Source organism: Pseudonaja textilis, chromosome 1 (genome assembly GCF_049901715.1).
Source record: "Pseudonaja textilis isolate UNSWEBS1 chromosome 1, rPseTex1.2, whole genome shotgun sequence".
Taxonomy (NCBI): Eukaryota; Metazoa; Chordata; class Lepidosauria; order Squamata; family Elapidae; genus Pseudonaja; species Pseudonaja textilis.
Window position 1 is genome coordinate 21,180,412 of NC_141990.1, and position 24,512 is coordinate 21,204,923.

Here is a 24,512-nt window from a genome sequence, read left to right on the forward strand (position 1 = left end):
TAGGTGGATGGAAACCAAGTCCCAAAGATGCTTTTTCAAAAGGCAACTGGACTTTCTTTGTTTTTCCTTGAAGACATAGTCATAAATCCTTCCTCAGCCAGAACTGAAGAAGCTTCTTGGATGAGAAGCAAAACGTCTTCAAGGAAAAAAAAAGAAAAGAAAGACCAGTTGTCATTTTGAAAAAGCACCTTTGGGACAACCATGGCCTGGATGACTGAGAATTTCCATAGACATGTAGAAACCTTCCCTGCCTTCTCTTCTGATGTTGTTGCCATAAAAGTATTGTCCGTCCCTGGATTAATGATTTAAACTTAGTAGGAAGTGAATGCAATGGCTCGCTATTCAGATGAAGGCCATATTTGGGCTTAATTGAGGTATTGGTGGTCACTGAAAAGCTCCAGATGGCATAGGGCCAGATTATGTGCAGGGTTGCCTGTCCCAGTTATTTACAGCGACAACATGAAGTGCAACAGAGTGGACACACTCCAGGTCCCTTCTCCAGAAGAGTAGCATCTAACGGGATCCAGTATATCTGCTTTTTCAGTCACATTCCTTATAGAACAGCATCTCCCTTAAGATGCAGATCACCTTGTTAGTTTTCTGGAAAGCCTTGGCTCTTTCCATAGGCCCAGGCTCACATGTATGGGTTTCATTAGACTTTAGGACCCTCAGTTTTGTTGCAATGCTGTTTTTTTTTAAATTGATTTCTTAAAATCAATTCTTATATTGTAAGCCACTCAGAATCACTACACTGAGTTTGGTGGCTATATCCTGGTAGTCCCCAACATACGACCACAATTAAGCCCAGAATTTATGTTGCTAAGTGAAACATTTCTTTAGTGACTACGGAGATTCTCATCCAGGTCATGATTTTCCCAAAGGTACTTTTTTCAAGAGACAACTGGACTTTCTTGTTTTTCTCCGAAAATGTTTTGCGGCTCATCCAAGTAGCTGAAGAATCAGAGCTGAAGAAGCTTTTTGGATGAGAAGCGAAAAAAAGAAAAAGAAGAAAGTGCAGTTACCTCTTGAAAAAAGTATCTTTTTGGATTTGTTAAGTGAGCCTTAGGAAGACCACACCTAGAGTACTGCATCCAGTTTTGGTCACCACATTATAAAAAAGATGTTGAGACTCTAGAAAAAGTACAGAGAAAAGCAAGCAGAATGATTAGGGGACTGGAGACTAAAACATATGAAGAACGGTCACAGGAACTGGGCCTGGTTAGTCTAGTGAAGAAAAGGACGAAGGGAGACATGATAGCAGTCTTCCAATATTTGAGAGGCTGCCACAGGGAGGAAGGGGTCCAGCTATTTTCTAAAGCACCTGTAGGCCAGACAGGGAATAATGGATGGAAACTGAACAAGGAGAGATTTAACCTGGAAATAAGGAGAAACTTTCTGCAGTGAGAACAATCAACCCATGGAACAGCTTGCCCTCGGAAGTGATGGGAGTTTCATCACTGGAAGCTTTCAAGAAGAGATTGGACCGCCATTTGTCAGAAATGGTGAAGGGTCTCCTGCTTGGGCGGGGAGTTGGACTAGATGACCTGTAAGGTCCCTTCCAACTCTGATTATCTGTTATCTGCAAGTTTTGCCTCATTTTACAAACTTCTTGTCTCAGTTGCTAAGTGGCTCATTGCAGCTGTTAAGTTAGTAACATGATTGTTAAGTGAACCTGGCTTCCCCACTGAATGTGTTTGTCAGAAGGTCGCAAAAGCTGAGCATGTGATCCCAGGACACTGCAACCGTCATAAATCTGAGCCAAGTTACCTGAATCTTGATTGTATGACCATGGAGATGCTGCAACAGTCGTAAGTGTGAAAAATGGTCATGTCATTTTTTTCACTACATTGAAGGGTCATTAAATGGACTGTTGTAAGTCGAGGACTACCTGTACATTCTATAAGCAAACAAATGCTTTGCTCACAGATAACATGTATGTGCACTATTGGTTCCAAATTCATCTTGGTGACATCTCAGATGCAATTGGGAAATATCCCTGCTTGAAATTCTGGAGATCTGCGGCTGGGTTAGATGAGCGTAAGAGTCAATTTGGGGCAATTAAAAAGATCAACATTCAAAGCAATTACAACACATTTCCTTTGAAAGCAACGGTTAATACGGCCATGTGAGAAATTGCATCTTCAGTTAAAAATGCTGCAATGCAACTGCACCCCCCCCCCCCCAGAGCTTTGACCACAATAAATGTGTCACCAAACTTTTGAGGCATTGATCCCCAACCCATTCCTAGGTTTGCACAATCCATTGAAATTGATTTAAAATGTATCTGCTTTTGAGATTTGCAAAATACATTTTATTACAAATTAACGAAATGGGCCAGATGCATATAAAGTATTTAATTACACAAAAATAAGTAAAGAATTGCCAACCATGACATGCTCTATGAATGTAGCTATTGGGCTCACCGTTGTCCTTCGGCACCTGCATGTATTCTATTTCTGAGTTAGTGAGATGCAGACAAGAATTTCTAAATTAAGGACCCTAGTTTGCAAACCCACAGAACTGGTAAATTCAGAATTCATTTTAATGTATTACATAATAGAATAGAAAACAGGGCACAGAATAGAAGGCACTCGTTGAATTTTGGACATTGTGTCCAAACTGTCCAGTATTAATACCATTAGCAAGGAATGCTGCAAGTAACATGGGCACAATTAAGGTTGGTAACTAAGGGGTCATCAGGCCACTCCCATCTGAATCACTACTCCTGATCTATTCTAATGGGAGCCTCTGGGTTTGTTTGTTTTTTGCCAAAAACTAGAAGTAAATGTTGGAAGCTGGTGAAACATATTGCAAATTGTGGTCAAGCAACTGCAGGATGTTGCAAATGCTATAAAGGTGAGCTGGTTGCCAAATATTCAAAAAGCGATCACGTGACCCTGGGGTGTGTATAATGTTTGGCTGCCATAATTCTGAAAGCAGGTCATAAGTAGCTCTGGGGAGGTCTGTCAAGTAAGTAGACAACTACCAGTATGGGAAAGATGAACAGCATACTACTAAGTCGCTCAAAAATTTCAGCCTGTGTGAATAGAGAAAGTGGTAATTGCTTTCATCTGCTTGTCTTTGTTTGTGTCCCACAGAGGAATATGCCATGTAAATGTTACGAAGCACTGCCAAATTCTCCTATAGTACACTCCATAGGATATTTCTGGACCCCATTACCGCTTTCTGCTAGTATTTTCTCATACACTTAAAGATTTCAGGTATTTGGAAGCTGCAAAGAAATTAAACACCCTTCTGTTGGCTTCCTCTTCTAACCCAAGTGCCCAAAGACCAGTAAAGCTGGTGAGGAATTCTGGGAGTTGAAGTCCTGTAAAGTCCTGTAAAGTTGCCAAGGTTGGGTACCCCTGTCCTAGAGGAAAGGTGGGATGTAAATCTACCATCACCATCAGGGCAACTGAATAATTGCATTCAGCCCCCACCAACCTCTTCCAAAAAGAAGCAAATTTCTGATAGGAACACTTGATTTTTTTTTGTGAAAATAGACTTTAATATAATAAATTATTATTTTTTAAATAAAAACATAGCTCATCCAACGTCCCTTCTCAATAATCCATATTGAACAAAACAAGATGATTCTTTCTCCCAACAAACATGCAGAGGTTCATTGGCTGCAAGAATGGGGGGCACATTTATTAAAACACGCACACACAAATCTCTCGGTCATGAAATAGGAATAAGGGGTTCCCCTTCCCACAGGCTAGGCACATGGGCTGACACATTGTCCACTGATCCTCACCATTAGAGCTGCTTAGTTCAGCAGCTGGAAATCTTACAAAAGGCAGACCAGAGGAGAAGGACAATGCCAGTAACCAGGGATAAAGGATAAACTCTCATACGTGTACATATCAACAACTTAATCCAACTTAGCCATTCTCTCTCTCTCTCCCCACCCCTCTCTCCTTCTTTTCCTATCCCTCCCTCCCTCTCAAAGTGTTTCTTCAGTAGTGGACATTTGCATCAGAATTTCACTTCATAAGAACATGGTTCCAATTTTAGGTCCAACTTTGATCCAGGCAAAGACGTCTTCTACCAAGAAAAGAATCAAGATTCCATTCAGAGCTATTTTAAAGAAAGCGTATGTTTCCATAATACAGTACAGTCTGCATTTTGATATATTCTTGGACATAGGCTAAGGGTGAGTTGAACATCTTTTATGAAATGAAGTAAATGCAACCCAATTGATGGTCCATTTAAGTCAAGGTCAACTGGCAATCTCAATGTCAATAATAGGCAGCGATCAAGAATTGATCTAGGCAACTGTGAAGCAGAAACTCCAGAGGATTATAAATTATACAGGGGGTGTACAAGAGAAAGAGCAGCTTTCCATAAAATAGATACTTTCCAGAGTTGTTAGGATTGCAATTCTTAGGATTTTCACCCATGATGTTCCAAGTTGGGAATGGAAGCTGTAGTCCCAATGAATCTGGAAGCTGGAGAATTAGTGAAGGTTGAAACAGTCTTTTTTTCCAAACTCAAAATGTCAGCATTGGGAATCCATCAATGCTGTACACAGAGTTTAAATTCAGGACAGAGACCTTCTCAAAATACATAATTTATATTGCACTATGTGTTAATGCCCATAGGCTTAAATGGTATTAAAGGAGAAACTAGTTAACTTGATGGAGCAGAAATAAGATACCCCTTGAGATTAGATGAAATGAAACCTCTCCTTTTCAGGTGTAGTGTACTTGTGAATACCAATATCTGAAGGCAATAGCCAAGGAGACTTATTACCTTTACACTCTGAGTAGAGTCTAACTATGGAAAACAGAAAGCTTACTTAAGTTGTATATCTAGCACAGAAGATCTAAACGAGCTATTATAACTCTTCTTGAGTTGCATACATTCTACAGTTCTGTAGCCAGAAATCATCTCCACGCTTTACTAGACGGTAGAATTTGGGGGGATTTTTCCCCATGTATCAGGTAAATGTCATGATCTGTAGTCTGGACATGTTACATAGAGTAGTCCTTAACTGAGGGTGAGCCTGACTTTCTGATTCTCTCACCTTTAGCCAGTAACAATCTGTGGACCAAAAGACAGTGGGAATGTCAAAGCCTCACTAATGAAAATGCAAAGATTGGAAGCAGGGATGTAGGATGGGGGGGGAATCTCCTTCCTAGATCTTGGGTAGCTGGATAATTTGGATGCTTATGAGATGATACCCCCCACATCTCAGCTGGCATTGTGGGAGCTCCCAAGACATACCTGGAGCAGAAGTAATGTTTTCCCCATACATGGTACTTTATAGGAGCAGTCGCCTGACAAAATATATTAATGAGATTTTATATTCAGAGGCTTCAAACTGTTTGAATGTATTCCAGGAAAAACTGTGAGAAAGGTAAGAATAGATAAGTAAAATTCCGTCAGCTGATTAGCGATGATGATGATGATGATGATGATATTATCCATTTAACTGTGTCCAAATCTTAGTGAGTCTAGCGGCCAGACTTCCCCACATCTTCCAATCTTGCACAACTTCTTTGAGTTTTTCTATGCTCTGGTTGGTGTTAGTTTGTTGGTATCCAGCAACCATGTTCTTCAGTGGTCTGGTTTTCTTTTACCGCTAACTCCTCCCAACATGGTTGCTTTCTCCAGTGAATTCCCCCACGTGACGTGGCCAAAGTAAGTGAGACACAATTTTGTGATTTTTTTTTCCCTTCCAGTGACATGTCTGGTATTATGCACTGCACTAATGCTTGCTGGTCACATCTGATGTCCAAGGAATGATTAGCGATATTATTACAGTAAATTATTTATCACGTGGTACTGTACAGAATTATGTACCTCAAGGCAATCGACAAGTCCTTAACTTACCATCAAAAATGGTAAATGCCCTGATTCCTACTCAGGGACAGAAATGTGCAAGATACCCAATTTACATTAGAGTACCACAAAAAGAGAAGTTGCTATATCAAAACAAGAATCCATACGAAGACAGTTGTATGAGTCTTCCACTGACAAACACGAAGGCTCTTGGGCAGGAACTCCCAGGTAATATATATTCAACCACCCTTCAGCCACCCCTAGCCAAATTAGACCCTTGACCGATTCTTTCTGGGAAGAACAATTCCCCAGAGGAAAAACGTCCACTTGCAACAGGTTGAGGAGAGGCGATGAAATAAATTCTGGATTGAGAGAAATGATATGATGAGAGAAAAGGCCCCAAAAAGCAGCTTTGATTTCCAAAACAAGGAAGATACTTTCTGGAAGAAAAGTAATATAGAGAACATCCACTGAACTACATTACAGCCAATACCACACACGGGAGAAGAGATTGTGAGCAACGGGTCTCTACAGAAACCCTTTTCTGGAGCTCATACTTGCTTCCCAAACCACTTGACACATCTTGTAATCCATGGAAATAAAATGCCATGGTGGATTACATCGTGATTCATTCCTTTTTTACTGCAACGTTCTATGGCAGCTGAGCTCAGCACCATTCTTCTTGCTTGACCTGGGGTGAATTTTCCCTCCCTTCAGTGTTCTTCTTCATACCCCAAAGGGAGGGTCTCAGGATTGAGACACCTAAGAGACACCCAACCCTGAGACTCTGAGGCAGTAGGCGGTCCAGGTGCTAAGCAAAAATGAAAGATGTATCAGATGATCTACTGGATACCACTGTGAAATAAAAAAACAGTGAATATGAGAAACAAAATATTGCATGCATAGCACTGGCTCAAACCTCAACAATAAATAATTCTAGATCCAAAATAAGTTCAAACTTTAGAAATAAATATCCACATTAAGTTTTAACTAGAAACCATTCATGGACTGTAACAATACATGGATTTGCATCTTGTTCAAATTTAGAGGTGTGTGTGATTGTGTGTGTGTGTGTGTGTGTGTGTGTGTGTGTGTGTGTGTGTCTGTGGAGAGAGGTTTTTCAGGGTGGAATGAACTTGGAATTCCAACCGGCAGAAAATTGTCTATCTAGCAACTCCAGGAAAACATATTACAGTAGATCTGGTTTTGCAACAACAACCCTTGCACTACAGAATGAAGGTTATGGCAGGTGATCAAATGGGTACAAAACTGATCTGGGAGTAGCACACATTCTGTTTGTAGAGGGGTCCTGCCCATTACTGTATGCACTTGTCAAAGGGACAGGAGCTCTTTGTGAAGAAAAGTAGATACTTTTTTTTACAAGCTGGAACACTGTATTTCCTGACATCAGTGATATTTTCTGAAAGGCAGTAATTAATGTAGAATTCGGCTAGGCAACTTGTGATCCAATATTCAATTTCAGAAATATTTCCCTGCCTAAACAGAGGGTAGAAAAACCACTGGGAGTGACTTCCAACTTCCTACCAGCATTCCTATTGACTTTCTTCGTAGGAAACTGGCAGGAAGTATTGGAAATTATAATTATGCCTGACAACTTAGTATAAAGAGCCAGCTTTATACCAAGTTCACACCAGCTGTAGGCAAGCACTGGCTCTGGGTAGAGGACAATAATTGAGGGGAGATTCAAAGGATCTACCTTGACAGTCTTAAGCATCTGTTTGAAGTAGGCCCCTTGATTTGCAGAATGGGAAGGAAAATTTCGTTTCTGCTCTCATCCTGATGCCAATATGTCCAGTGTTATATAAAAGATTTACTAACTGGCAAAAAGCATTCTGGAAGGATTCGATCTGGGACTTACGTGATTATTCTCTGCCTTTCTCTCTTCCTCTTGACTTTCTCACACGCATCACTGGATTCTTCTTTTTCTAACTCGCTGAGGGATGCCACAGGCATAGAAGAATAGATAAATGAAACAAAGATAGCTCAGTTATCTGGGCTGGTGGAATTCATGAATGGAGGAAGAGACACATATTTCCTGGCATTCCAGTTCTGTGATAAAAACCTCACCTCTGGGTCCCAGTCAGGCAACATGTCTCCCTCACCTGCCTTCCAAGGCTTGGCTCACTTGCCAATGCTCCATCTGATGGCAAAGCTTCCAGGAAATTAGATGGGACAAGACCTTTCTGTCCATTTACCTCCCCCTGCAGATAAAGAAGGGAAGTGTTTGGTTGGAGATCTCTTGATGATTCAAAAGCATACAGAGAAAGGGATGGTTTTCCTTTTATCCTACCATCAAGCTCTTGTGCACATTCTATTTCCAAGCAAAGTGATATATATCTCATATCTTGGATCTCTGCTTATTACTTTATGTACTTGTCAAAAGATCAGGAGTCCTTCCAGAAGAAAAGCAGATGCTTTCATTTCCAAACTGGAACATTCAGATCCCTCACTTTTGCTGATATCAGCAATGCTTTCTGGAAGGCAAACATTACTGTAGAATTCTTCAGCCAGGCAACCTACAACCGGTTGGATCGTCATTTAAAAAATATTTCCTTACTCAAAGAGAAGCCAAAACGACATTGGGAATGATTTTCAGTTTGCTACTGGCTTTCCCATTGACTTTCTTTGTAGGAAGCTTGTAGGGAGCTTGGAAGTGTCACGGAAATGACAATTACATGATGAGGTTGACTGTGGCTGTGCAGCGACATAGCAGCATGACAGCATTCAAATGGCCACAACTTTGCCAAAATTTCAGTCTCGTGGGAGTCATGGACCCCAGATTTTAGAGGCATTCTGTAAGTAAGCCCATTTGAGGTTTTTTGATTCAAAAATTGTTGTCACGTGATGCACCACTTCACCCAACTGAAGGTTACCATCACACATGAGGCTTTAGGCATAATCAGTATATTCCACAAGGCCTTAAAATAGAAACAATCATACCCCCGTGTCTATGGAGATTCTCAATCATCCAGGTCATGATTGTCCCAGAGCTGAAGAAGTTTCTTGGATGAGAAGCAAAACCTCTTTCAAAGATAAACCAGAAAGCCTCTTGAAAAGACACCTTTGGGACAATCACAACCCCAGTTCCATTCATAGCAATGCTGCCCTCTGATTTACCAGCTATAGCACTGTTTGGACCATTTGAATTTTTTTAAAAGCGGCATGATACGTACGTAATAGAACCCATCATCATCCATGGAACTGAGCACAGTCACAATGTCCCCAGCACAAAATCTGAGCTCAACCTAGAGAAAAACATTAAGAACAATAGTAGAAAATCACTGAAAAGATGACAGTTTATGCATTTGCTTATAGATAAGAGATGGGATATACGATGAAGAGATGTTTGTGACTTTAGAGTGGATAAAGAATTACTAAATTTGTTTATACTTGTGATGAAGGTTGGAAGTTTCTCTCTCTTTCTCTCCTTCTCTCCCCCCCCCTCTCTCTCTCCCTTTCTGTCATAAACACACATATATAACATTTATAGACCACCTGTCTCATTGACAGCAATTCTATATTATTTATTATATTATTACTTTAGTCTTTCTTCTGTTTTTCTTTTTTCTTTCAATTCATGCACACACACAATAGTAGAAAACCAGTACAGAAGCAACTGAGAAGGAAGGGATTACTTTCATTTTCAGTTTATACATTGAAACTAGCAATTTTGGAGACCCAGAAAGGAACAAGACAATCTCCAGAATTTATTTCACCCATGGCAATTCCTTAAATGATACACAAAGCTAAACAGTTCATACCTCTACCCTCTAACAGTGCTTCAAAGATTAAGCAAAGTAGAGGTATGTCTCTACTTACCTCGGTGTCTGGATTGGGAGAATTTTCTTGGGGATTGTAGTCAAAAATGGCCACCATTGTTCTTGTAGGGTCCTCAGAACTCGGATTTTGCTTTCCAGGTGCTTCTAAGCCAGAAAGGAAATGTACAACTAGCAGATCAGAATGGGAAGTTGCATTTGTTCCTTTAAAGCAGGGTCTCTCTTAATGGTTTATATAACAAAGTTCTTTATCTGTTCATTGGGATCTAGTTGTGAATGTATGCTCTTCCATACCCAAGAGCCGATACAACCTTCTACCATGAAAAAAAAATCCTTCTCTGCCAGACATAAATTTCAGACATGTTCAAAACATTGACCAAATTTATATGAAATATTTTGTTTCATATCATTTATGCTGCACGTTTCAAAATGCACTCCATAATTTAGTCTGGATTTGCTAGATATAAGAAAGGTCAGGGTGGTTTATAGAGGCTTGACTTTGGCTGCTGGAAATCCAGTTTCCTTCTTCTGGATTCTGAGACAATATTCTATGCTTTCAAATTCTAGCAAGGATCATTCCCTATTCAGACAGGAAACAAAAACCAAATGCATGGGACAGAAAATGGGAATATGACACAATAGCATGACTATGACAGGACTGTGTTCTTCTTTACTTAAAACAGGTAGTCCTCGAATTGCAACAGTTCATTTAGTGACTGTTCAAAGTTACAATGTCATGGAAAAAAGTGACTTATGACTATTTTTCACACTTTCGACCACTGCAGCATCCTCATGGTCACGTGACCAAAATTTGGATGCTTGGCAACCAGTTCATATTTATGACCGTTGCAGCATCCCTGGATGATGTGAACAGCTTTTGTGACCTTCTGGCAAGCAAAGTCCAAGGGAAAGCCAGATTCACTTAACAACTATGACAAGAAAATGGGGCAAAATTCAGTAAACAAATGTCTCATGTAGAAACATAAATTTTGGGCTCAATTATGGTCGTAAGTCAAGGACTACCTATACATTCAAGGAGATGTTAAACAGCTATTTGACAGAGATGTCTTAACTTGGATTTCTGCTATGAGCAGAAGGATAAACTTGACAGCCTAAGTCATAAGATTCTATTAAACGTAGAAACATCATCGTATGATTCTGCAATCACAGAGACATTTTTATGCCCTCTTAGGATATCGATGAGACACCTTTCTTTTTATAAGTCATAAAGAAAGCCTTATATTTCGGGAGAGCTGTCATACATCTCCTTGCAGCCACCAATCTCCTAGGAGTATCAAGAAAAACAGAAGCAACACTTACCTAAATCAGGGACCTGATCTTCCACCCTGATTGATTCTGTTGGGGGACAAAAGGTATTAGGAGCGAACTATGTTTGTTTGCCAATGTGTCTTAAGCAAGGCAGTAGCCAAGGAGAAGAACATTTATTTTGGAAAGTGGTGGAATGATCTAGCTAAATGAAAATACAAGTCCTATGAAAATATACAGTTCCAGCCATCTTATGGATATGCAGAACTCGCATAAAAGCTAATCCTGTTAAGACAATGAGTACTTTTATTACTCCCTTTCATGACCAGGGATGTCAAATTCAAGGCCCATGGGCCGCATCCAGCCCACGGGTTGCTTACTTCTGTCCCACGGGGCCATCCTAGAAACAGTGAAGTACCAGCTCACGGCCCTCCTGAAGCTCCTTTTTCACTGGCAGAGGGTTGCAGGAGGCCGTTGCAGCCAAAAATGGAGCTCACGAGGGCCACCCCAGGGGCTCCCGACATGAGTGACATCGAACTGGCCATGCCCAACCTGGCCACACCCACCCCAGCCCCCCAAGGTCAAACACAACCCAGATGAGGCCCTCAATGAAATCAAGTTTGACACTCCTGCGGTAGTCCCTCAATTCGGGGTAGAGTCAGGATGACTAGATGCAGCCGAGTGAGCATTTATTGGCTAGATGCCTTTGTATTCCATTCCATGCAAAATTCACAGCAGATGTTATTTTTTTTCTTTATGCTTTGGGGGAGAAACATCTGTTGCTACTCTCAACCTTCCAAGGGGGAGGTGAGAGTCTTCACCACTAGGCCACCATGCTGCTCGTCCAATAAGCACTATTACTGAAGATGGGAAAGGTTTTATGGACTTTTTGCTGAAAATGAAAAAAAATAAAAAATAAACAGATGATTTATGGATTTACTGATTTAAAAGGGTAGAATACGAGAAGAATTATGATATAACATTAATGAGGGAGATGAGAGGATAAGTTTATATCTGCTTGAAAAATGATTGGAACTTATTTTTCTTTTCTTTTTTCTATTTATATTTCTTTCCACACTTTGCTTGCCTTTTCACTTCACATTATTTCTTCTTTTTCTTTTCTTTAATCTTACTTTAGATTACTACCTTTTCGTCTTTTATCTCTTTAAAAATCTTTAATAAATATTATAAATAAATAAATAAATAAAATAAAATAAATACAAATTATACAAAGTAAGATAATTCTGTTATCCTTATAGCTACAAGATATTAGCAGCTTCTATCAGGAACTGTTGCGCTGACCTTTCTTAGACCGTCGAGGCTTTGAAGGGTGATTTGATAGGTGCGGTGGAGGTGGAGAAAATGCACCATTCCCTGCAATTAAACAAAACAAAACACAATTAAATTAACATGCAATACAGACCAATAACTTAGTAAATTATTCTCCCATTCGCCTGTGGTTCTTAATAAGCTGCTAGGCTTATTTCTGGATTAGTATGATGTAGACAATGGGTTGGGAGATCCATTGCTATGCATAATTATCTCTCAAAACATTTTTTTTAGTATTGTTGTCCAGAATGAACAGGTTTATTGTTGGGGAACCTGATGAACCGTCGAAGTGCCCAAAGAAGATAAATGCTCCTGGTATCACTAAGCGCCCAAAATCTCTCCCCAGACTTTGGAATATTATATCGTTCAGTTAACTGGCAGAACCACATGGTACTACAAAGCCACTACAGTGGAAGATTCTGAGCTGAAAAGCCCTATAATGTTATCCCCAAATGTAAGTAGAATCTGTTATTTTGCTGTCTGATTCCACCACGTTATATGGAGAATTTTCTTCTTCTAACGATCTAAACATTGTCCTGGCATTTGACTGTTCAGTATTTAATTCATTACGTGGGCACCTTTGAGACAGAGAAACAACAGAACTCAAGTGAATTAACTATACATTCTTTAACAGGTAAGTGGACACTTATCATCCATGAATTATATGCAATCTCTTGACTACTCCTATAGAATAGTCTACACTTCTACTCATATAGATCCAAGAGAATATCTGGTTCCCCAAGGCCCAACCGTTCATTCATTAGACTGATGTTTCCTTGAGCAAGACCCTTGCTAACTCAAGTTTTAATTTGCCTCCCTGACAAATCACAGTGATATGGGTACACATGAGATATTCTGTGAATAGTTTTGCATGTGTATCTGAGGGGGTTGTGTCATCATAACCTTATCCATTTTTTTTTCTATTGGAACATAGCAACCAGCATGATTTCCCATTCAAAAAGGTTCCCAATCCTGGCCTGGCAAAGTTCAAGAATATAATTAGATTTGGGCAGAGTACCTAGACTTTCCATCAGCATATCAGTAGAAATGTGGCCTTCTTCTATCAGCTGTTTTCTCGCACTGTCACTGTCCACCCGGAGCTCAGATACCATGTTGCAGGGTATGAACCCTGTTCTTCCTGCACATTCCCCTCTGTAGAAACCATCTGCATCTTTGTGACCATAGACCTGTGAAAGTGGGAGGCAGACAATCAATCGCAACAGTGCCAAAAGAATATTTGCTTACTTCTTTCCACCCATTGCTAAATTTATCCCCAAGAGGTATGCAGTAATAGGGCATCCCAATGTTTCTCAACCTTGACAGCTTAAAGATATGTGGACTTCAACTCCCAGAATTCCCCAGCCAGCCAAGCTATCCCATTATTGCCGTCCCACAATTTGAAGATGGCTGGGGAATTCTGGAAGTTGAAGTCCACACATCTTCAAGATGTCGAGGTTGAAAAACATTGGCATATACAAATGCACAGAATATTCCATTCCAATTCCAATTATCCATCAAGAAAAGAGATCTCAGGTTCATGGTATGGAGCTCAATATGACAACTAGGAGAAAATATGAAATTAAAGCTAGAGGTTGTTATGAGCTGAAGATAATATGTGGGGATTCTTTATAAATCAATAGCATGTTGGGAATTTCGCACAGCCAGTAGGAGGTGGTGATTAGCAGTGGTCTAAGGCTTAGAGAAGAGGCATTAGGATTCAAATTTCTACTTCCTCCATGATGCTTCATGTGGTGACATTGGCAAAATCATACTAACCTTTCTTAAATATTTGGAATATTTGGAAAATGAAGATGAAACAACCGGTACCTCTCCACAGCATGGGCAGGGAAAATTTTAAGACAGGCTGCATCTGTATTTTGTTGGATGCATTCACAATGCTCCATTTAATCAAAGATCTTACACAATTCCACAAAGCACGCTACAAGTAGCCCTTGGTTACTTAACAACTTTTCAATGTTATGACAGACTTTAAAAACCTACCATTTATCCTCAAAGTTATGACCACCAACAACAACCCATCCCCATGGTCACAGGATTACATTTCGGGCACATGGCAGATGGATCATACCAGTTGCAGTGTCCCAAGATCACATGATTGTGATTCAACATTTTTTTGTCATTCCTCAGCACTAAATATGTTGCATTTGCTTATCAATTGCATAGTTCATTTAACCACCACCTAATTTACTTAAAGAGACCACACTGGCTCAGACTGTCATAAAAATGGTCATCAAATTGAATCAGATCACATAGTGACCCGCTTAAAGACTTCAACAACCTACAACCAAATCTCTGGGTTCAATTGTGGACATAAGTCAAAGACTGCCTATAACTGCACTGAAATATGACATGACTGCCTCTTTTCAAACCTTCTGGTTCAGCCCAGGAAGATCCAGCAATCATCATCACTTCCTCCTTTAATGACATCTGCTGAAAACCTTAAGAGTACAATTCTTTCAATCTCATCTGTTTTGAGAATAAAGCCACAATTGGGTTAAGTGGCCTGTGAAAGAAAACATCAGTATTGTTGGGGGGCGGATAGACTCCGTAGGTATCTCTCCCACCCTCCACTGCCCTCTCTGTAGTAAAGATAAAGATAGATAATAATAATAAAAATAAACCGAAGCTCACTTTTGCATGTATTCTCTAGCATTCTGTGCCTCCAAGTTGGATGAACCATCTTGGAGAACTGCAAGGCTTCTCCAGTTATTTATAGTTATTCCAATAAAACTATTTCTGAGCCGAACACTATGCAGCTGAACTATTGGCCACACTAAGGCATTCTGCCAAGCTGTAAACTTTTTGTATATATATATAAATCAGAGAGCTCTAGATTCACCTACTCTGTGAGAATTGAGCCCTGCCAATACATCTCTTCTTGGTGTCGCTCGTACCTTCAAAATCTGGCCCTCTTGAAATGGGAGCTCCTCTTCAGCAGCATCCCGATTAGGGGACATCGAAACAGGGTCATAGTCAAAAAGAGCCACAAACAGACGCATTGAGCCCTTATCATCTGCTGATTCAAGGGAAGGATTCCTCCAAGTTCCTAACCAGGACACAAAAGCAAATCATAGTTGGACCGAGTTTGTCTATCAGGACAGAATTCCTAGCCCTGGTGTGGCGGTTGCGAATTTGGATGGATGGGCTTGATACTGTGATTTTAACTCCTTCATGTACGTAATCTTGTAAGGAGGTTTGGAGCCATCCTTGTTCAACTCTTGCTAAAATTGCCCCCTCCCACTTTAAAACAGCCCTAATGGAAACTGCAACTAACTCACCAATAGTTCCATTGGGAGATAGGGTCCCTTCTTGACTTTTTCTCGGAGTTCTTCTGTCTCTCTGGACAGGTGACTGATACGATGTTGAGTCCAACAACCCGGGACTACCTGTCACCTGAAAGAGAAACCCTTGGCAGAATCAGTCCTGTGTTTATTCACTGGCATTTCAGCTACACCCTGCAGCAAAAAGCACAAAATGCAAAGGGCTAGAATGCAGCATTCCTCTTTTGTGAGCGTTTCCACAAAGCACTGACCAAAAGCAAAGCAAATTGCATAGGCTCAGTTTTGCAGTTAAACGGAATCTGTCATTTTGACACCATAATATATATTCCTCCATTCATTGTGAGAGTTGGCGTTTGCCGTGAAACCGAGAAATTCTCATTTCCTTTGAGTTTTCTATACACCTTGTGAACCACTAGATCTTATCAATCAAGGTTACATTGATATAAATCATTCATAGACCACCTTGATCAGATGGCAGCTTCTTTGTGGAAGGCTTGTTGCAAATTAAAAGAGATTCACGATTTAAAATAAAGGGTATTTAAGTTTGCAGACTTTCCCTAAAAATTAATGGGGAAAAGGAATACTGCATTAGATATTTTCAGCCAGTGATGTCTGATTGGTAGCCAATCCCAAAGCAAAATATGAGAAAAGCCAATAAGGAGTATCACACAAATGTGCTGTAAGTTTCAAATAAAAACAGAAGCCTCTATTTTGTAAAGCACTCAACACAATAAGCAGAAAGCAAGCAAGCATAGGAGCAAAGGGTCAAAAGCACAGTCAGAATTGTGGCAAGCTGCTGTGACAACACCAGTTGATGAAGGAAGTGTCTCACAGACCCATGTTTGCACAAGTGGGCCCTCCTTCCAAGCCTGCTCTGGCCTGGCTCCCAAGACAGAGGGGCTTTTCTCCCGAGTCCTGTTCCACTCTTCTGGGGCACCACTGGCCTTCTTCCTCCATCCACAATGTCCAGGTGAATGGCTGGGAGATGTGCTCCAATCCGTGCTCTCTCCCTCCCAACTACTGGATCGCTTCAGTTCTCGTCGCGCACTGGATTGGATTGATCCTGACTGGCTGGAGCAATCACTCCATTCCTCCTCACAATCTGTTGGTGATCCATCAGCCCTCCCATCTGAACTCAACAGGCTCACTGGTGTGGAAGTGATGGTTAAATCCTCTTCCTCGTTTGAATCATACTCAATGTCTATCTCCAAATTCTCTGGGCTGAGGCAGCGGGGGAGGCCTTGCACAGCTTTCTCCCTTTTCTCTTGGGGCATCATTCTCCTTGAAGGAACTTGATCAGGCCTTTGTCCTGCCCAGCTGCACAGCTTCAAGTCATCCTCCATCTCAAGGCTGGTGATCACATCCAAATTCTCTGTGAGGCTCTGTGCTCTGTAAAGACCCCCTCCAGTGTAGTAGGAATTGCTCCGCAGAGAAACACTGGGCTCTCGGATGTCTCCTTTTCGCTTCCTATGTCCCTGGGGTTGGACACGGGTCTTCTCCTTGCAATGACTGGATCTTCTCCATTCCAAAAGAGGAGATCTTGATGGTTTCTTTCTATCATCCCACTGATAGGTCATATCTTCACCATCCCATCTTCCAGAGCAACTGGACGTTTCATTCATACATTCTCCTCTAAATTTCTGTAGAAGGGTCCTTTCAGGTAAGATCAGCTCTGAAAGATTGTGGTTTTTTTTAGACCAAGAACCGAGAGGACTTTGTGTTCTTCTGGTATGATTAGGAAGCTTACTCTGGAAGCTTTCCACAGTCTTCTTTTCCAGAGGGATGGAAATAGGTTGGTTTAGGACAGGGTCCCAGCCTTCATCATCATCATCATCACCATCATCTTCCTGTTCTTGCTCCTCTTCCTCTTCAGTCACTTCAGGAATACTAAACAGAGCCTTGCTGCATTTTTTTTGCAGTGGCATTTCCAGAATCCGTTCCAAGATTTCTTCATCGCTGTCAGTATCACCAAGATCCAACTGTGCTCCAGACCCAGAAACCAGACCATCAAGGAAGAAGCAAAGAGAGAAAGAGGAATTAGGCATTAAAAGATGGATAAACAACACCTACCATCACTCCTGTAGATGGCATTAAATAAGGACTAGACAAATTCACAAAGTGAAACATCAGTCAATGGCGATGAATGAAGGTAATTAAATGGAAGAGCGATACTCAGAGGCAGAACAACTCTTCAAACTTATTGCTGAAGCACAGGTTTTTATTTCATGATTGTGGGCTTCCATATCGAAAGCAAGATTCTAGTTTTGATGAATCTATTTTCATCTGGCTCCAGCAGGGTTCTTTCAATGTTTGAACCCTTCTAGAATCCAGCACCAAGACCTGTTACAAAGCTAAAGAGGCCATTCCTTTACACAGAAAAAAAATGTGGAAAATGGAAATGGGCAAATAAATGGTTGAGCCTCCAGCAGTACAACTGGAACTGGAGTATATCTTGGTGTATTACATATCACATGGCTACTCCAATCTACTTGAAATAGATTGTGATTATCATGATCATCAGCATTTATATACCATTCTTCCTCCCATGGAAAGATGTAGGATAGTTTTCCCCATCTACATAACTTACATGTATATTAGGTAATAGCCATGCTGACAATAGCTGGTTGGGAATGATAGGAAATATAGTCCAAAGCATTTAAAGATTGTAAGAGAAAAACTTTTAATATTCTAATGAATTTAGCACATGAGGAAATGATGCCTGTTATTCCCCGTTGTTTGGCTTTCTGTAGCTTTTTCCATAATGGCATTTGTCTGGTCAGCCTCCTCTCAAAGATCATGAAATCCAATCAGGAATTCTTCAGATCAGAGTAGTCACCCAATGACAGTTAGTGTTCTACTGCTCTATCTCTTCTTGATGTAGGAAAAGTCCATCCAGTCAAGGTTTTCCACCATCATCAAAAGTACAAAATTAGATCATTTACATTTACATGCGTCATTTTCATTTACACATTCAAGAAACTCCCCTTAGTTATTCCTCAACCTAGCAAAGAGTAGGATTACCAGATCTGGAATGCAATAATCTACCTGGCCATCAGATGGCAGCAAAGAGAATCTCTAACTTTTTCCTGCTATCTAAAAGTCATGGGGATTCCTGCAGCTCAGTTCATCCTCATTTTGCATATGTAGTTCTCTAGGAAATTGGAGAGGAGGAACTAAAATAGTGCTAGGGAGGCTGGCAGCACAGAACATGAACCTCACCACCTCAGCACTGATATATCTTGGCAATACTCTCCTTGTGCAAGAGTTATCTAGGGTATCATGTTTTTCCCCCAAAAAAAGTAATCAGGTCCATGTATTCCCACAGTGGTGATTTTTGGCCTAGGTGTTGTGACTGTGTGCTGCCACAGCTGCAGGTAAGAAGATTTTCTTCATAGAGCTAAGAAGGGGACCATGATGTCATGAACTCTCAGAGGAAAGGCAGGGTATAAGTTAAAATTGTAAATAAATAGATTGCTCCGTGCAGAACAAAGAGTTTGATATGGTGGCATCAACTGTTCAAAGCTCAGGTATAACGTATCCTATATAAATTTTCTGGAATTGCTAACATTCTTAAAAAAGCCAGATGGGCTCTGACATTATGGCACCATCAGGACGGAGAGTGCTAGATTAACAGAACTAGATGATGGAACACGTCTCCTCCTAGAGAACTATGAGTGGGCAGGAACACAGGTAAAATTGGGAAAGAGATATAACAAAATGGAGAGTAGCAATGGTGGGGATATAGTCTGGCAGGGCATGAAAGGAAAACAGGGTTGATCTAAGTCAGGGGTGTCAATCTCGATTTCATTGAGGGCCGCATCAGGGTTGTGTTTGCCCTCGGGGGGGGGGATGGGCATAGCCAGCTCAAAGTCACTCGTGTCGCGGTGTGTGTGTGCCTGTGGCAGCCAGAGCACTCTGCTAGTGAAAACAGGCTCCTGAGCTCCATTTCCGGCTGCGATGGCCTCCTGCAATCCTCTGCCAGTGAAAAGCATCCCTCTCTAAGGAGTTTACAGAGTCAGCCTATTGCCCCCCACAACCTGGGTCCTCATTTTACCGACCTCGGAAGGATGGAAGGCCGAGTCAATCTTGAGCCTGGTGGGATTTGAACTGCCAAATTGCAGACAGCCAGCAGGCAGCAAAAGTAGCCTGCAATACTGCATTCTAACCATGGCTCTTTAATGTTATTTTTATTTAATATTAAATATTATATTAATATTTGCAGCAATTTTGGGATATGTCCTGAGTTTGGGGAGTATCAGAAATGAGCAAATAATCTCATGAAGATGTTTGAAAGAGTTGAGCAAATTTGCAACTGCTCCTTAAGGACAGCAAAAATAAGAATACCTTGTCTCCATTTTCTCTGCTGCAATATTCACTTGGATTCCATTTCATCTCCCCTGGCCTACCCGAAACTGGTTTCTCTTCTTCCTCCTCCTTCTCATCCTCCTCCTCCTCCTCCTCCGTAATATCAGAAAGGTCAGAACCACGATTGTGGTCAGTTAAAATATTTAGTGGTCGATTTCCTGGTTCTGACCTTTTCTCTGCTTGCTAAAGAAATTCAGGAGGAAAGGCTTATTAGTGAAAAATCGAATGCTGTATTATTGGAATTAATAACTGAACCCCTTCCCAAATCACTACTTTCATACTGAATATATATCTTCAAATATGAAATTGCATTTACCCTTTGGATGATGCCAATTTTAACACTGATCTGGATATTTTTGGAAGTGTTGGCAAGGTATGGTCAAAAAAGCCAAGACAGTAGCCGTAACAACACAATAGAGTTTTGGAACGCATTTTGATTATTTTTTTTTTCAGTATAGCCCAGTATAGCCTTTGATGTTTTGGAATGTATTATTTAAAGCAATTTTATTTTGTCTTTTAGCCAAATGTTTCCCCAGAAGTCAGAAAAAGTCCCTTCTTAAATCCTGACTGATTTGGTTTCTAGCAGGCCTCAGACAGGAAACATTACAAACTGTTAATATAAACAATCATGACGTGTGCACATTCACGTCCTTGCATGAAGACCAAAAGTCTTTGCGGTTTGTATGAAGTTATGGATCATTAGGTTTTCCAAACCGAAGAGGCCTTTGATCAATGAATACCGACCTCTCTTCTGCTCCTGGCCACCAGCTGAGAGGCGTCATCTCTGGAGCCTTCTTTCAACGGCTTCATCCTCCCTGAAGACTCGACTAAAGGCTCTGGAGTTTGTCCTTCGCTTTGGCCCACCTCCCAGGTGCTGTCGTCTTCTTGCATGGAAGGTCTGTCCGTGGGTGGTATCTTTGGCTCCAGGGAGCTCTGGTTGTTCTCTGGCTCTCTTTCTGGTGGGGCACTTGTCTCCTGTTCTGCAGGGCAGCTTCCACAGGTCTCTAGGCTAATAGCACCACTGTCTGAACTGTGCAGCTCCTGTTTTGTCACGGTGAGCAGCAGTTCCTGGGAGCACATTGTTGCAGAGAGATGTCGTATTAGCATCTCTTAATTATTAATATCTCTTAATATTAAAATAATATGGATATTGAAAGGATTAGAACATACACAGAGTGTAACCTAACTCAGCTTTTGTTATTGCTGCTGAGAGAAGCTCCATTGTCACCTAATGTGCCAACTGAGGAGATAAAGCCTCCAGGCTAATTGCCAAACTTAGCCTTGCTTGTAACTTAAAATGTGTATTCTCAGCAACCTAATGTGAGATAATTCTAACAAACTCTGGGCTATATGCTAGAAAACGTATTCATTTCCCCTTTCTGGGGTCCATTGTTTCAGAGCGCTGAGAAAGTCGTGAGCTTTTGCATGAAGTAATGGATATCAAATTGTGTTTCTAAGAGAATGACAATCTATGCAAACTGTGTAGAATATAAGAAAGAAAAATGTTTTTGGTTTTTTTTTTGCATGCCTGCTTTTTCTCTCTTTGCCTTGATGTTTGAGGCAGGAGATTAAAGACGGCCAGCTTTAGTCTTGATCAATAAAAAAGCTGAATATCAGTAGCCTCGTGTTCAGAGTTTCATTGGATTAATTCAGATTCTGAGCTGCACAAAACCTAACAATATTAAATGTGAAATTAGCAGTTATGTTCTTTTTCTAATTAGGAAGAGGGAGGGAGAGAGATCCCTGTAAAGTTATGAGAGCATATTTCATCTAGGGCTTGGTAAGAGTTGATGCTGCCTATGGGTTGGTTATTAGAGGAAAACACGGTGTGAATGAAAGTGGAATCAGAATTGTGCATACAAATCCCCTAAGAATCATATTAACAGACTTTTCTGTGTCTTCTGCTTAATTGTGGTTTTGCTGAAGAAGTTTAACTGATTGCTGTTGCTTCGTGATATACATTATGGATTCGGACTTCAACAGGCGTTAGTGGAACAAGATACATAGCTTTATTGCTCTGTTCAATACAAGATGTAATCAAGAATAGGCAAAAGGGGCTGCAACGTTTTTTTAAAATCCTAACCAATGAGGTAATATTTAAAGGCAGCTTAGGCAGACCCCTGCCTGATTCACTGGAATATAAGAAAGGGAAGAGATACAGCACAATCAAATTTGTAAGATTTCATTATTATAGCTGATCTTAATGCAAGTAGTTTGAGCCTTCCAGTGGATCTGGTTTCCTGGTCTGGTTTATCTAAGTGGGGCAGGCAGTTGGTTATTTGAAAAAAGCTGGATTCACATATGATTCTAAACTATGTTTGGATTTATTATTGTTTATTTAAATGTTTTGGCCACCCAATTCCAACAGACCTGGAGTGGCATACAAAAAAACATTAAAACTGCTAAAAAAATAATTCCTTGCCTTGGGAAATGAGATACTGATGTATAAATCAAGCTTTGCTGCTTTGTAAATTATGGTTTATGTGGGTTAAGACAAAGCATGATGAAAATGTGGCTTAGTGAAATCTATGAACTGAGTTAATGACTGGCCCAAGATTCCGCACCAGCTTCATGGTTGAATAAAACTTAATTTCAGATATGTCATGCGACTTTTCATGACATTTTTCCCATTTGTGGAGCTGGAGTGGGCGTGGCCTGTGCATGATGGATCCAGCCTGTGGGCTGCCAGTTTGACACCCCTGTATTATAGCATACCATGGCCAGAAAGATATTTATTTCAGTGTTCATGGATTCCTCCCAGTGGTGGATTTCAAAGTGGCTTACCACCAGTTCGGTGGGCATGGCTTGGTGGGCGCACTCTGTGTGCATGCACACACTTTGCGCATGTGCAGAGGCTTTCCTACTCACCTCCTGCAATCCTGCACTCTCCCTCTAGCTTCAACAGCTGCCGCGCAGCAATCTGCTGTGACATGCAAAGCAGCTGCACTTCACAAGCAGTTAATAAAGGGAGCTCGGGTGGGCAGGTGGGCCCAACTGCAGAGCGTTGGAGAGACTCGCAGCAAACCAGTTCTCTGCCAGCTGATCTTCGGTACGCCAGAACCGGGCCAAACCGGTAGAATAGCACCAGTGGTCCTTCCCCAACCTCTACTTATCTCCTAGGAAGGAAGGAATTTCACATTTACCTGGCTGTCTTCTCCAGATTTCTCCTTCTTGAGCACAGTCAGATCTTCCTTCACCACACTGCCTGCAGAGGGCAGAAGGTAATTCCCTTCTTCTCCTGGAAGAGTTCCAAGTTCTGGTGACACGGCTTGCACCGTTGGTGTCAAGGGAACCTTGACATTGGAGGATGTCTCTGAATGCACTTGATCCCCAGATTTTTCACTGGTAATAGTGGTCTGCAAGGTGAGTTTGGCAACTGAGTTCTTAGTGGCAGAAGGCAGTTCTTTCCCTGGAACCTGAGAAGTTCGTGTGACAAGAGCCGGTGCTCCCCCACCCAGAAGCCGGGAGGGACGACCACGAAATTGAGATTCAGAAGAGCGCTCTACTTCTTCCAACAATGCCGAAGGGATCTGAGCTGCCACAGAATCCACCGATTCCCCATAAAGAGACACCGTTCTTACAGTCACTTCCTGACAGAGCTGGAGGATCTGCAGCTGGGAAATCTCAATCAGGACACTACCAGCTGTTGGAGAGGTAACTTCCATCACCTGAAATAAGAGTAATTCACTTGAAATAAGTAGGAAGATAGAGAAAGGCTGAGGCACCTTCTGCAAAAAAAGGGATGGCTCATTCTTAGTGATGAACAAGTAAGAGGGTCTCTAAGTAGAAAGATAGGGGATGTAGTAGGGCAGAGTATATACATGGGTGCATACAGTGAACATAAGGATGAAGTTTGGAGAGGTCTAGTCAGTAGTATTGGTGAAAACTAAATTTAATTTTCCCCCTTTTTCAATCTCCTGCCTTCAATTATTTCTGTTCACTACTTCTCTGGGTATGTTGCACTTTACATAATTTCTCTAACTCCCAAAAAGCAATCATACAAAGATCTTTAAGCCACACAGTGAGCCTTTTAATAAAGCATTTAGGTTATAAGACAAACCATCAGAACTGTCTATTCTGGGTGCTAAAAGAATGTGCAAGGAAGAACTCTACAAACAACCCTTGATTTACAACCATTCATTTAGTGACTGTTTGAAGTTAATGACTCTGCGGAAAAAAGTTTCTTACAACCAGTCCTCACACAACGATTACAGCAGCCTCATAGTCACAATTGCAATCCAGGCATGGATACTAGCGTGTATTAGGATGGCTGCGGCATCCCAGGGTTACGTGATTCTTTCCAGCTCTACTCTGATTGAATGATCAATTCTGATTGATTGATTGCCATTTATGATCTTCCCAGACAGCTTATGACAAGCAAAGTCGGCTGGGCCAGCCAGATTCACTTAACAACCATGTGATTCTCTTAATGATTGTGAGAGGAAAGGTCATAAAAGCAGTCATGGTCATGTGATGACTCACTTAATGACTGCCTTGCTTAGCGATGGAAGTTTTGGTTCCAATTGTGGTTGTAAGTTAAGGACGACCTATATTCGGAATCAAATCTAATAGATAAAGAATGATGGATTGAAGTGCAAGGCGGGAAGATAAATGTTTTAAATCTCACAGCATGAAAAAAAAAAAATACCAAACTGAGTTCTGGAGA

General features: G+C 41.1%; 1 protein-coding gene across 8 annotated transcripts in view; it reads right to left on the reverse strand.

Moving 5' to 3' along the window:
• Window positions 1-2,524: 2,524 nt before the first annotated feature.
• TSPOAP1 (TSPO associated protein 1) overlaps window positions 2,525-24,512 on the reverse strand; it is a 70,290-nt gene continuing 48,302 nt past the window's right edge. For 5 of the 8 annotated variants that reach the window (XM_087927689.1, XM_087927672.1, XM_087927686.1 and 2 more), the window contains 14 exons: window positions 22,990-23,514; window positions 20,591-20,914; window positions 19,826-20,029; window positions 16,318-17,460; window positions 15,479-15,593; window positions 15,095-15,246; window positions 13,198-13,366; window positions 12,153-12,224; window positions 10,905-10,940; window positions 9,628-9,731; window positions 8,982-9,053; window positions 7,911-8,009; window positions 7,667-7,741; window positions 2,525-6,642 (listed from right to left, as the gene is read on the reverse strand). In XM_087927689.1, coding sequence (XP_087783815.1) covers window positions 7,715-7,741; window positions 7,911-8,009; window positions 8,982-9,053; window positions 9,628-9,731; window positions 10,905-10,940; window positions 12,153-12,224; window positions 13,198-13,366; window positions 15,095-15,246; window positions 15,479-15,593; window positions 16,318-17,460; window positions 19,826-20,029; window positions 20,591-20,914; window positions 22,990-23,514 — 3,042 coding nt within the window. In that variant the 3' untranslated portion in view covers window positions 2,525-6,642; window positions 7,667-7,714. The remainder of the gene's footprint in view (window positions 6,643-7,666; window positions 7,742-7,910; window positions 8,010-8,981; window positions 9,054-9,627; window positions 9,732-10,904; window positions 10,941-12,152; window positions 12,225-13,197; window positions 13,367-15,094; window positions 15,247-15,478; window positions 15,594-16,317; window positions 17,461-19,825; window positions 20,030-20,590; window positions 20,915-22,989; window positions 23,515-24,512) is intronic. The other 3 variants (XM_087927675.1, XM_087927709.1, XM_087927681.1) reach the window with 3 other exon arrangements.